The sequence below is a fragment of the Tupaia chinensis genome, unplaced genomic scaffold, assembly GCF_000334495.1.
Source record: "Tupaia chinensis unplaced genomic scaffold, TupChi_1.0 Scaffold144682_1, whole genome shotgun sequence".
Taxonomy (NCBI): Eukaryota; Metazoa; Chordata; class Mammalia; order Scandentia; family Tupaiidae; genus Tupaia; species Tupaia belangeri.
The window spans coordinates 2,878,997-2,893,100 of record NW_006204543.1 but is presented as its reverse complement, the minus strand read 5'-3'; the positions used below and the strand labels follow the sequence as shown (position 1 = coordinate 2,893,100).

At 49.9% G+C, this 14,104-nt stretch overlaps 1 protein-coding gene and 1 long non-coding RNA gene across 2 annotated transcripts in view; both read left to right on the top strand.

The window, feature by feature from the left end:
- Nucleotides 1–1,012, top strand: part of HEXA (hexosaminidase subunit alpha) — a gene marked incomplete at its 5' end in the record, with an annotated part of 21,839 nt that extends 20,827 nt beyond the window's left edge. The window contains 2 exon segments of the mRNA XM_027767782.1: nucleotides 583–766; nucleotides 918–1,012. Of these exon segments, the coding sequence (XP_027623583.1) occupies nucleotides 583–766; nucleotides 918–1,012 (279 nt within the window).
- A 600-nt stretch (nucleotides 1,013–1,612) lies between these two features.
- LOC106733739 (uncharacterized) lies at nucleotides 1,613–2,837 on the top strand. The gene is made up of 2 exons (XR_001369656.2): nucleotides 1,613–1,687; nucleotides 2,604–2,837. It is a non-coding gene; the product is annotated as an uncharacterized LOC106733739 (long non-coding RNA).
- The last annotated feature ends 11,267 nt before the right edge of the window (nucleotides 2,838–14,104 follow it).

Below are 14,104 nucleotides of genomic sequence, written 5' to 3'. Positions count from 1 at the left end.
GTGGTCGATAACAGAGGGGAGGTGCCGGGGGCCTCCCCGGCTCTGCACGGACCCATCGCCCTGGGCTGGGCTGGGCTGGGCTGGGCTGGGCTGGGCGAGGCTTCGGGCCTGCACAGGTGGGGTCCCTTCTCCCGCTCTGGAAGGCTGCAGAGATCAGCCCTGTCCATCTTCCTGGCTGCAGTGATCCAGGTTTTTTCCTGCTGCCGGTCCCAGGGGCCCTGAGAGGGGTTTTCCTGACAGGGCTTTCCCCTGAGGCCTGAGCCAGGGGAGCGAGGCCACCTGCTGGCCGTTGGTCAGCACCTCCCAGCCTCCCTCCACGCAGGAGCCTGGCCCCGCCCAGAAAGAGCAGGGAGTCCTTGCACCCAGTGGCTGCTGGACCTTCGGCTCTCCTCGGTCAGCTCTGTGTGTCCAGGGAGGTGGGGGGCCTTAGGGCCGTCGGGCTCTGCACCACGTGTGAACACCACGGCCAGGAGTCAGAGGGACAGGTTGTGCTGCTGGGCACAGCGGGGCATCTGCTGGTCCAGGGCTACCTGTACAAGGAGGAGGCTCTGTGCCATGACCGCCACCCGCCCTCTGCCACAGGTCCGGCCAGACACGATCATACAGGTGTGGCGAGAAGGGGTGCCCGTGGACTACATGAAGGAGCTGCAGCTGATCACCAAGGCCGGCTTCCGGGCCCTGCTCTCTGCCCCCTGGTACCTGAACCGAATAAGTTACGGCCCTGACTGGAAGGACTTCTACAAGGTGGAGCCCCTGGCCTTTAAAGGTGAGAGTGGGGTGCCACCTTTGCTGACCTCGGGTGGCAGGGCTGGCACAGGGCGGGCAGCAGGTCTGGGCTCTCAGGCTGGGAGAGGGCCGTGCCGGGAGGCGTCTGGGTGTGACCCGGCCTGCTCCTCACTGGCCATGGCTGCCCTCAGGGACCCCAGAGCAGAAGGCGCTGGTGATTGGCGGGGAGGCGTGTATGTGGGGCGAGTACGTGGACAGCACGAACCTGGCTCCCAGGCTCTGGTAAGGGGCTTCTCGGCAGGCGGGGGTGCTGGTGGGAGAGCGGGGCACCCCCTTGCAGACTGCAGCCCCTCCAGCCCCATCCAGCCTCCTCTCAGGCCCGGAGACGTGGGTGTTGTCGCAGTCTCTGTGTGTGGCATCACCTCTCATGTGGCGTCAGGCATGGGGGGAGGGTGTCGTAGGCCCCACTTCACGGCTAGAGACAGTGAGGCCTAGGGCATGAGTTTGCGGCTCCGGCTGCCAGCCCCCATGCGTGGTCCCTGTGCCGAGCCGTCCCTTGACTGTGTCCTCGGCTGTGTCCACACCGTGTCTGCACTGTGTCCTCGGCTGTGTCCGTGCTATGTCCTCGGCAGCCTGGCCCAGCACTGCTGGTGTGCGAGAGTCACAGCCAAAGGACCTCCATGGTGGCTGCCATGGGCGCCAGCCGGTGTACCCTCAGAGGTGTAGTCCTGTCCTCAGGTCTCTGGGCGAGGTCACGTCCACGTCTGGCCAGCACGCAGCAGCACCCCGAGCTCCCCGAGCGTCAGAGCATCAGGCGGGCCAGAACTCCAAACAGGCGTTGGTTGCTCCCCTCGGCCCTACGCCAGCCGGGGGCACAGCACGAGCGGCTAGGGAGCCCCCGGCTGTTTAACCTGCCCTTCGCCTATCAGCGCCTGGCACGCTTCCGCTGTGAGCTGCTGAGGTAAGGGCTCTGGCCTCAGGCGGGCGGGCGGGCTGCACCGAGGCAGGGCAGGTCACAAGAGCTGCTGCTCACCCCCGCTTCCCCGGTAGGAGCCCTGCCCTGAGCCCTGAGCAGGCAGTCTTGTCTTCACCACAGCCTGAGGGCAGTACTCACTTGCCCTGCTTTACAAGTGGACAGTGGAGGCACGGAGAAGTGAAGTGCTCTGCCCAGAGCCACTCAGAAGCAGGGTTTGAACCAGGCTGCCTTCCGTGGGCTCTCCGACCCCCATGCCTCTGCTGGGGAAGGGCCTGTGGAACAGTTGTGTCCCGAATCGTCAGCTCAGTCCCAGACCCCGGGACTCGGCCTCGTATAGCAGAGCCCCAGCTGACGGCCAGCGTGCGGGGCCGGCTGGGTTGTGTGCAGCTCCCGGGGCTTCGAGTTGGTTCGCACCGTCTGCAGCACGTCGCTCGGGTGTAACGGAGGAAGCACACCCGAGGCCCCACAGGGGGATCAGCTGGGCTGGGAACTTGGGATTCCGAGACCTAAGGGAAGGGTCTCACACCCAGTGCCCGGACAGGACGGTGCCAGGGTCCCGTGCTGCCACCACGTCTGCCATGTCTCGGAGCCAGAACGGAGGTGGAAAAGGCTAAGAGCACTGGGCAGCCACCTCTCCTAAAGGGATGGGGCGGGTGCAGAGGCAGGCACATGGGGACAGGGCAGTGGGCCCAGAGGCGCAGCTCTCCCGTGCACGTCCCCGGGCTGCCTGTTGGAATGCAGACTTGCCAACACTGCCGAGAGTCTCTTGAAGTGAGATCTCCAAGCAGCACTGGCGCCCAGGGCCAGCGTGGGGCTCGCCGGAACGGAGGGGGCTGGCTGACTGGTGGAGCGGGCGCTGCTGGGGCGAGGGGTCACCTTGCCGTCTCACGCCCTCTCACAGGCGAGGCGTCCAGGCTCAGCCCCTCGACGTAGGCTACTGTGAGCAGGAGTTCAAGCAGCCCTGAGCCAGCAGCCCCGGCACCAAGGACAGTGCCCTTGGAGATGCAGCAGGCGTCTGCCCTGCACCCCGGTCGGCCCCGGGGTCCCTTGCCCACGTCTCCTGTGGCCGAAGAGAAGGAGGCGGGTGCTGGCACCGGCGTCCAATAAAGAGCGATGAGGCCTTTTTCTATCATGAGCGTGGATTACCAGTGTTAAAACAATGAGGATGGCCCTAGGGTCAGGGAGCAGCCAGGACTGGCCACGAGCCCTCAAGGGCGATGGAGCTTGGCAGGGCCCACCAGGGTGGGCTGGGTGTCTGCCCGAGAGGGGTCTCTGAGGCGCCGGCTGAGAGTGAGCCTTCTTGCGGCTCTCTCCAGCCTGAGAGTCGTTCTGGCGCCTGCCGGGTCCTCAGCCTGGTCACCATGCGCTCCACCACAAGGTCTCTGCGTAGGGGAGACTGCAGGACCTGGAGTTCTAGACAGTGACAGGGCTCCCACCCCAGCCCATCACAGAACAGCCCCTGCCCACGTGCACTCGCCGTCCACCCCAGAGCTGTTCTCTGAGTTGCAGTCTCAGGTCCACACAAGCATTCAGATGTCGTCGAGCACGGAGCAGTGTAGTGGGGTGTGCCATCCTCGGGGGCCCTGGCCGACCCCGGCCCCTGCTCCCACCTGTGTTCAGTCCAAGCACTCGGGGAATGGAGGGCACAGGGAGAGCATCCAGGGGCCGGGGGGTGTCGGGGGTCTTCCCACTTGTGCCCCGCTTCTCTAGCAGGAAATGTGTCGCTGTGGACCCAGACTGCCCCCTGGTGGTCTCGAATGCAGATACCACGGTGGAGCCCAGAGGCCGAGACTTGATAGTGGACAGCCCGCTGTCACTGCTTAGTGACAGGCCCTTCGTTCTCTGGTCGTTAATTAAGTCCTTCCATCTGGGCCTGAGCCGGAGAGGCCCCAGGCATTGCTCAGAAAGCATGCAGGGCAGAGGGAGTGAGGAAGTGTGAGCCTCGGTCATGTTCCCAGAGCCTCTGGCTGCGGTAGACCAGCTGCTCCCTGTGCTGGATGAGAGGGGCAGATGGGATGTCTTCTACCAGCAGGCTCCTCTCAGGGTGTGCACAGGCAAGGCCCTGCAGGAATGTGCCCCACCTGAATGCCCCTGCTTCCTCCTGAGCAGAACTAATGTCGCCGTTGTCTGGAGGGTGCTAAGAGGAAGGGCAGACACTGGGTGGTAAGCCTCGGTCGATAAGGGGGACCGGGAAAACTGCCTGGAAGCAGAGAGTTCTGGGACTCCTTGTTGCTGCTGTGAGTGCCCTCCTTAATGTGACGGGTTTTCTCGACACTTTCACAATTATTATATTGAGCTTTATTTGTTTTAATTTGACCAGAAAGGGACAGAGAGAGAGAGTGAGAAGACAAGCCGCCAGGTCCGGAACCACCATGTCCAGAACTTGAACCGTGGTCGGCCATGTGGCAATCCAGTGCCCTTAACCACCATGCGACCTGCCAGCCCTGACACTTTTTTTTTAAGAGAGATTTTTGTTATAGAGACAGAAAGTGAGCAATCACCCCCATGGAGGATGGCCATGTTGCAATGCCTTCTCTGTTCTCTTCTTAATATCTTGGGCACGCATGCACATGCGCCTGGTGTGAGTTTCAAGCCACTAGGTCCAGGACTCAAACTGTGGACTGCATGGGAGTCCAGCGATGTAACCTTTATGCCATCCACTGCTCCCCCTTACTGCTACCATTTTTACTGTTACAAGGGTTATGTAGCCTGGTCGGGACCTTTGGTGGTGGGGTGTGAGTTCCCGCACTGTCATCCACTGGCCCACGGATCATGAGCACATTTACGCAAAAAATTGTCAGCCGCCCGCGGTCGGCAGGCCAGAGGCAGTGGCCCCCGTCTCCCCTCAGTGGGCTGAGTTAGAGCCCACTGCAGACCACCCTGGTGCCCTCTGTGCTCCACCAGGGCGGGGAGGTGCCGACCCCACACAGGTCGTCTGAGAGGATGCCAGATCGGAAGGGCAGATGCTGACGCCCCCTGATAAGGTGACGTTATGGGTGCTCTGGGGATATAGGACATGGGGACTTGGGAGCCCAGGTGCCACCGCAGCTCCAGCGACGGAGAGCCCTGCCTGTGGACCTGTGAGGCAGCAGGGGTGTGAGCAGAGCTGGAGTGACACAGAAGGAGGCGAGCTGCAGGACGGCGCACCTCTTCATGCAGACGTGGCCTGGGCCACACCCCCACGCTCGTCCCCGGCTGTTTTCGCCGACACAGGTCACGGCAGGTGGGTGTCGTAAACTAGTCCCCATTAAGAAAGAATAGGAGTTGGGAACTGTTTATTAAAATCACTCTGTATTTGGTTCTCCTTTATCAATAAACCGAAGTTACTCTGGAAGTTAAAAACCATCGTCCCGTACTGTTCTGTGCATGACACACGCTGCCCGTTAACCTGTGTCAGGGTGATGTTTACTTGACTTTTCTTACCACGGTTGGACGAGGAGTAAGCCTGCGGTCCTCGCAGTTGTTTCTAGTTGCAGTTTTTACTGTTTTTGTTTTGTTGTTTTTGCTATAGGGCACGTGTGCTTGCCAGAGAGCGAGCGAGCGAGCACAGGAAAGTGAGAAATTAGCTCCCAGGGTGGGTGGCCATCCCACAATCCCTTCTCCATTCTCCCGTCGGGATTTTGGGCATGCACACACGCGTGATGTGATTTTCTTTTCTTTTCCTTTTTAGAGAGGTTTTTGCTCTAGGGAACACGTGCTCGCCGGACAGACAGACAGAAAGTGAGAGATCACCCTCTAGGAGGGATGGCCACACCACAATCCCTTCTCCATTCTCTGGAGATTTGGGGTATGCGTGCACACATGCCCTGCGTGAGTTTGAAGCTGCTAGGTTCAGGCCTCAATCTGTGGTCAGCCATGTGGGAGTCTAGGAACATCACCGCCGTCAACACCATCTGCTGGTCCTGCCCAGCGTGGTTTTTGAGCTGCTGGATCCGAGACTTGAAGCACACAGTCTGCCATGCAGGGGTCAGTGCCTTAACCTTCATGCCACCTGCCTACCTGCCTCCCTCATAGTTGTTTATAAACGTCCTTCTAAAGCAGTCTTTTGTGCGTGTTTCTATATTTTTAGTCAGAATACTTTTTTTCATTAAACTGTCTTTTTTTACAGTAATTATTGTATTCTAATTCTATATTATGTCTTCCCTACCCTCCATTAATACTCTTACTTGATTCCAAATGTTTCAAATAAGCAGAGGAGCGTAGAGAATTACATAGTCAACAGTGTAACCACCTGCTTCTATCACATCTCAGTATTCATTTGTTTCAGATATTTTGTTTTCAAGAGATGAAACATTGTATAGTACTCAGGAACTTCAGAAAGTTCTCAGAACCATGACATTAAAGTCCAAGTTTAGGGGCCCAGCAGGTGGTGTGGTGGTTAGGGGCGCTGGGCTCCCACGTGGCTGGCCACAGTTTGATCTGGTGGCTTCCTTTCTTACTTTCCTTCTCTCTCTGTCCCTCTCTGGTCCAAATAAAGTCCAAGTTTATTTTGATGCGAAAGTGGAAATGCACGTAGAATCTGTTCACCGCACCTCCCAGTAAACTTTCGAAGACCTCCCCCACTATATATGTATCCCCCTTCCCAGGGTCATTCTCTCCCCCTCAAATGACTACTTAACAGAATTTATTTTAAATCTGATTTCCAGTGGAATAGCTGATATTTAGCTGTGATTTTTTTATTAATAGAGGTTTTTGCTACAAGGTACAAGGTGCGTGTGCTCGCCAGAAAGACAGAGACAGAGAAACAAAGTGAGAAATTACCCCCCAGGGGGGATGGCCACGCCACAATCTCCTCTGCATTCTCCTCTGGGGATCTTGAGCATGCAGGCACCATGATCCCGGGAATATGTGTAATGCAAGCTGTGTAAGAACTTTATGGAGGAGACCAGCAGGTGAAGTGGCGGCTAAGGCGCTGGACACTCCCACACAGGCAACCATGGTTCAAGTCCCAGTCCTGCTGGCTTGCTTTCTCACTTTCTAGCTCTCTCTGGGTCTCTCTCTGGTCAAATTAAAATAAATTAATGAATAAATAAAATTAGAAAAAAATAAAAGAACTTTATGGAGAAAATGTTTAATCTTTTTTTTTTTTTTTAGAGATTTTCACTATAGGGCGCGTGCGCTCGCCAGACAGAGAGAGACATTAGAGACAGAAAGCGAGGAATCACCCCCCAGGGGGGATGGTCACGCCGCAATCCCTTCTCCTCCATTCTCCTCTCGGGATCCTGGGCACGCACGCACACGCGCCCGGCGTGAGTTTTAAGCCACCGGGTCCGGGACGCGAACCGCGGTCGACTACGTGGGAGTCCAGCGACATAGCCGTTATGCTAACTGCTGGTTCCCAAAATGTTTAATCTTTTGAAAAGACACAAGGAGACCTTAATAGAGCAATATAGCCCGGTCATGAATGGGAAGGTTCAATATTGTAAAAGCCTTAAATGGGTGGGCAGATTTAGTATGATTCCAAGTAAATTAAATTTTCTTTTTAAATGTTGGAAGTTGAAGTTAATTTTAAAGTATGTGGGAGAACAAAAGCTAAGAATAACAAAATCACCTTTTTAAAAAGGAATTATTTAATTTTATTTATTTATTTATTTATTTATTTATTTATTATTTTTGTATTTCCTATAGGGCATATGTACTCACCAGAGAGAGAGAGAGAGAGAAAGTGAGAAAGCAAGACTCCAGGTCCAGGGCTTGAAACATGTGGGAGTCCAGTGCCTTAACCACCACACCACCTGCTGGCCCCACAAAGTCAGTTTTTAAGAAGAAAACATTTAACAATGTAGAAGAGAGTTGAGAGCCAGCCAGCACGCTCCTGAGTGGTATTTTTATACTCAGGCATATGGTCAGTTGCCCTTTTTAATTTAGCAGAGGGTGTTGCTCTTAGAGAAAGAAAGTGGGTAAAAAGTGGCAGTAAACACCCCGCCATTGGGTATGACCACATGACGATCCCTTTCCCTCTAGTTTTCCTTTGGGGATTTTGGAAATGTACACACACATGCCAGGCATGGTCTCTCAAGCCACCAGGTTTATGCTAAGAGCTGGCTCAGGAAAGTCCAGCTTATTCAAATGTGAGAGTGTGCAGGTATAAGAAAAAGAGAAGAACTTTTAAAAATGAAGGCTATTTTCTCATAATAGTAGATGAGATCATTTGGAACAATCTTATCCCTGAAGATGATTAGAAAATTTGAAGGCATTGGAATGATAAAATGTTACCTAAGAGTACTGGGATGAGATTTGAGAATCCAGAATGGAAAACCTAGCATCTTGGGGCAACTTCCTGAGCCCCTAAACCCAGTTACAATTGCCACTGCCAAATGTCTGCAAAAATGCTGGGAATCACTTTTGACAAGTACTTAGGGCCAGAGGTAAAAGTTGTAATCTAGGACCAGCAGTTAGCGTAATGGCTATGTTGCTGGACTCCCACGTAGTCAACCGCGGTTCGCGTCCCGGCCCCAGTGGCTTAAAACTCACGCCGGATGTGTGTGCGTGCGTGCCCAAGATCCCAAGAGGAGAATGGAGGAGAAGAGATTGCGGCATGGCCATTCCCCCGGGGGGTGATTTCTCACTCTCTTGTCTCTCTGTCCCTGTCTGCCGAGAGCATGAGCCCTATAGCAAAAACCTCTTTAAAAAAAAAAAAAAAAGGTTGTAATCTAGAGCCCACAAAATGGACCAGGAAAACTCTCCACTCTGGGCTGACACTTCGAAAGATGAAACTCTACGAGTAGGAGTGGACTGGAAATAGAGCTGTCATTTCAGACACAGCTTTGAATCATCTCAATCACCACAATTAGTTTGATTATCTCACATTGCTAGAGTCCCTGGATGCCTTCCAGAAACAAATACGAATCCAGTCTAGAGAAAGAAAACATACACTACACCTTCAGTTATAACCAGAAGTATTTCTCAAACGCAGTGCCTATCACGTAATCAGAAATAACCAGGCACATAAAGAGAATAATAAGGAAGTAATCAAGAATTTTCTGAAACTGGCCCAGCCACCAGGGGCACAGTCAGTAGGGCTGTGTGATACCGCTGTGTGATATTGGAGCTACTCGGGGAGCCCAGGTTCAGATCCTGGGTGGACCTGAACACAATGGGCATGCCTTTGGGCTTCTGTGATCTCGCCTGGTAGGGAGCCATAGCCAGACTCTGTCAGGGGTGTGTAACTAGAAAAGTGATACACCAAAATATTTGAAGATTAAACATGTGAATAACACATGGGTCAAAGAAAAGACTCAGGAGAGATTTTGTAATATTTTTAACTAAATGGAAATATAACGTATCAAAATTTGTGGAATGTGGTAGAAGCCTTTTCATCCTATACCTGCCAGGGTTTACAAACAAAAATCAAATGGAAATTTTAGAAATGAAAACTTCAATAGCCAAAATGAAAAACTCCAGGGATGGGTTCAACGTCAAAATAAAGAGATGAGAAGAGTTAGTGTACTTAAAGATAGAACAATAGAATTTACTTAATCTGAACAACAGAGAGAAAATAGACTTAAAAATGAACAAAGTCAGGGCCAGCAGGTGGCATGGTGGTTAAGGCACTGGACTCCCACATGGCTGATCATGGTTTGAGCTCTGGACCTGGCAACTTGAAAATCATACCAAGCACATGTGTGTGTGTGTGCCCAAAATCCCAAGAGGAGAGTGGAGGGGAGGGAATTGTACCATCACCAACTCCCCTGAGGGGTGATTTCTCACTTTCCCCCTCTGTCTCTCTGGCATGTACATATGCCTTATGGCAAAAACCTAAAAAGAAAGAAAGAAAGACCAGAGTCTCAAGGACCTATGGGATTATAACAAAAGATTTAACGTTACTATAATCATAGTCCTAGAAAGAGAGGAGAAAGAGGATGGGGCTGAAAAAGTATTTGAAAAAGTAATGGTTGAAAATTATCCAAGTTCAGCAAAAGATAGAAATCCACAGATTAAACTGAACTCTAAAGAGGATAGAGCCTGGGGCTGGCAGGTGGCATAGTGGTTAAGGGCACTGTAGTCCCACATAGCCGACTGTGGTTTGACTCCTGGACCTGGTGGCTTGCTTTCTCGCTTGCTCTCTCTCTCTCTCTGTCTCCTTGGTCTAAACGAATAAATAAATAAAGTTAAATAAAATTATTTTTAAAAACAAAGAGGATAAAGCCAAAGAAATCTACATTAGGACACAGAATAGTCAAACTCATGAAACTAAAGACAAAGAATCAAGAAAGAGATGACATAAGTAAAAATAATTAGAATGATAGCAGATTTCTCATCTGAGCCTATGGAAGCCAGAAAGAAGTGGAACATTTTCCCAAGTGCTTAAGTATGGGAGGCTGCACACCAGCGAGTCTGCCGAGGCCATTTTCATGAGTCTCTTACTCTTGCCGTCTTAGGCTCAGAGAGCAAACAATTACACAACGCCAAAGGCCATGATTGGCTCCCCTTCAAAACCTCACCTTCAAAACCATACTCTGATTGGCCACTAGAATCCCTCAGATTTGCATATCTGGTACCTCATGATTGGTCCACAAAAGCAACCAATCATAACCCACCTTTTAACAACCAATCACTGCCCACCAACATGTATATAACCACGTCCCTGGCCCACAATAAATGGAGAACCCTGAAGAGTTGTAACACTGTGTCATCTCCGTGTTGTAACACTGTGTCGTCTCGCATTGCTTGCTTGTCCCTTCTCTCACTCTGTCTCTCACTCCTTCCCTCAGGAAACCTGTTCTACTGTCCTGCGGGTCGGGACACTTAAGAACTGTCAAACCAAAATCAATGTCTAGCAAAAATATCCTCCAGGAATGAAAGCAAAGTTAGGATAGTCTCACATGAAGGAAAACTTAATCAGCACCAACAGAACTCCTCTAAAGAATGGCTAAAGGAAGGTCTTAAAATGGAAAGAAAATGAGAAAAGAAAAATCTCGGACTATCAGAAAGGAGGAAAGAACCATGAAAAGAAGAGAAATATGGGTAAATACAATACTGCTTCTCTGGAGTTTTCTAACCGGTATTTGAATAATATTGTCTATGTGATTCTCAGAGTACGTAGAGGAAATATTTAAGATTATTGTATTTTTAAGTGGAGGTAGGATAAAGGTAAGGGAGAGTTTTACATTGTACTTGAACTGGTAAAATGTCTATGTAATTTGATACAAGCTATGTATATAAAATGTATCTAGACTAAGGAGCAAGTTTACCACAAGGAAACAGGAAAAAGAAAACAGATGTAAAGAACAGAGGTGGGAAAACAAAAGAAAAACTTAGGTGGCAAGCTTAGGCCCTAACATCAATAATGTCATCAAATATAAATTATCTAAATATAGCAACTAAGACAAAGATCAATAGAGTGGATTAAAGAAAAAGACCAAGTGATAGGCTGTATACAAGAAACTCCCTTTATTTTTTAAAATAATTATTTTACTTAATTTTATTCATTATCATTATTTTTATTACAACAGGCATTTATTTACATATCTGCAGACCGAATAATTTTTAAATAAAATGTTTCGGTTTCGACTAACTTCATAAAAATACTTTAAAGAGAACCGTAACCACAGTGGCAATCTAGTGACTTCTTTGGCCCCTCTTCTCTCTCTTTTCTTTCCTGAATAACCTCCTTCAGATACGGTTCAAGGTAGAAACGATCCTCCTTGCATTTTGTCCATTGCTCTCTCTTTTTTTAAATAATTATTTTATTTTAACTTTATTTATTATTATTTTTCAGTCTGATCAGACAGAGACAGAGATACAGAGAGAGAGGGATGGAAACTAAGAAAGGAACCCACCAGGTCCAGGACTTGAACCATGGTTGGCCATGTGGGAATCCAGTGCCTTTAACCACCATATGCAAGATCTGCTCCCTGATGGTCAGGCTCAGGGCTCTCTTCATGGGAAACATGCTGTCATTATAAAGGTTCGCATGAAGTCTTCTGGCTTCCTTCACATCTGCATTCTCAAATATTGTATCATCTCGCATCAACCCCAGTTCATTAAACCCTGCAACATTGTAATACCATTTTCTGATACCACCCAACCACTGACCTGATGCTGAAATGGCTGGCCTGCTTGTCGTTTTGACCTGAGCTTGATTTATTTATTTAGTTAGTTAGTTATTTTTGAAGTTGACCAGAGAGAGTGAGAAAGCAAGCTGCCACGTCGGGGAGGCAAACTGCAGTCAGCTCTGTGGGAATCCAACTGCCGTTACCACCACCATAACCTGCCAGCCCCAAAAACTCACTGTAAATACACCTATATGGATAGGTTGAAAGTAAAATAATAGGGGGAAAAAAATGCTCTCCAAACCTTCATCAAAAGAAAGCATAGTTCTCAGAGCAAGAAGTTTACCAAAACCAGAATTGACGTGAAAAAAGTTACTCCACCAAACTACAAAATGAGAGGTAAAAGCTAAAAGAACTGAAAAGAGAAATAGCCAAATTCACAATTACAGTTGGAAATGTAACGCTCTTCTCTCAACAGTTGATGAGACAACTAGACACCAACCTGCAAGCACATGGAACTTAACACTATGAGGCAATACGATGTGATTTGTGTTTATAGGGTGTGCTACCCAGTAACAGCAGAATACACATTCTTCTCAAACACCAACGAAATACTTCAGATATCAACAAGGTATTACCATATTGAGAGCAACAAAACAAACCTCAGCGAGTGTAAGAGAATTAATATCATACAGAGTTCTGACCATGGATTCAAATTAGAAATCAGTAACAGATAAACAGGTAGATCTCCAAATACTTGGAAACCAAACAATGCATTTGTAAATAATTCATGAGTCAAAGAGGAAATCTGAGTAAGTTAAAAACAACAACAAAAACAAAGAACTGAATGAAAGTGGAATGCTCTGTAAGCCATTTTATAATCAATTAATTACATGGAGTAACTTTTTTTTTTTCCGGAGTAACTTCTTGTTAAGGGAGGAAAAATACTTTTTAAAATCATGATTTATTTCTGAATTGCTTTAATAATTTTTGTTTTTTTGGAGAGGTTTTTGATATAAGGCGCACGCACTCGCCAGAATGACAGAGACAGAGACAGTCAGTGAGCCGCAATTCCTTCTCCATTCTCCTCTCGGGGTCTTGGGCATGCATCCACACGTGCACTCACCGGTGTGAGTTTAAGCTACAGAGTCCAGGGCTCCAACCGTGGTTGACTACATGGGAGCCCGGCGACATAGCCATTATGCCAACTGCTGGCCCAATCATTTTTTTTAATGACTTGTTGCAACTGCTGCTCTTGAGCACTTTCTTGGAATAGTCCATAAGCAAAAGTAGTGTTAAAATCTCTATTAAAGGCCAGCCCCTTGGCGTAATGGTTAAGGGAGCCAGACCTCACAGGACCCGCTCTGTATAGGCCCAGAGGTTTGAAAAACATGCTGGGTTCGTGCATACACACGGATGCCCCGAATCTCACAGGCTGGAGAGATGGAGGGAAAGGGATTGCAGTGTGACCACGCAGTCAATCACGTTGCATCTTTGGTTGGGGGAGCACTTTCCTCCCTCTTTTCCTCTTTCTGCCTCTTTCTGGTAAGCACGAATGCACTCTGGCAGTAAGGGGAAAAACACTCTATTAAGACAATATAATTAACGATTTTACTGAAAGAGTCAAGAAAAAAAATTTCATACAATAAATATGTAATCTATGAATTATGTATCTTTATTGTATTACCATCCTATGCAAACATCACTGGCCCATTAGAGTAAATATATACAAGAGTAATGAAATCCCATCCGCTCTGATACTTTGCCAACTTCCAGTTTTACAAAGAACACAGCTTTACGTATACTTTTCACTTTTGTTATTACAAACAAAATGTATTTGTGTAATTTGTGAAGAGGCGAGCATACTTCACTTCTGGATTGTAATTTTAGTTCTAGCTTTTAATCGTCAAGACATGCAGAACTGTCGACTCCCTGTCTTGAGCTCAGCAAATGCCAGGGCCTGGCCGGGCCTGGCCTGGCCTGGCCTGGCCTGGCCCTAACTTCCTCGCCCCTCGCTCAGAACCTCAGCTTCCTTTTCCGGAAAAGGCGGCTAGCGGCGGAGCTCGCAGAGCTGGGATGCAGCGGGCACCTGGTGCTGCGTGAACATGGCCAGTGTAAGTTCCCTCGTCCCCCTGCGGAGGAGTCTGTGCTCAGGCCGCGTAGGGCTTTCCGTTCGTTTGTTCCACGCTGTCCTTTGCAGCATGCGGGGAGAGGCACGCGTCCGATGCTCAGGGTGGGAGGCGCCCAGGACCCAGAGCGGGGCTGGCGGGCAGGGCGGGCGCGGAGGAATCCCCATCCACCCCCGCAGGAAACGCTCGCGCGGCGGGAGGGGCGGTGCCCGCGCGCCTGTGTGCCGAGTGCGAGGACGGCAGCGCTGCGCTCCCGCAGACAGCACGCATGACGAAGC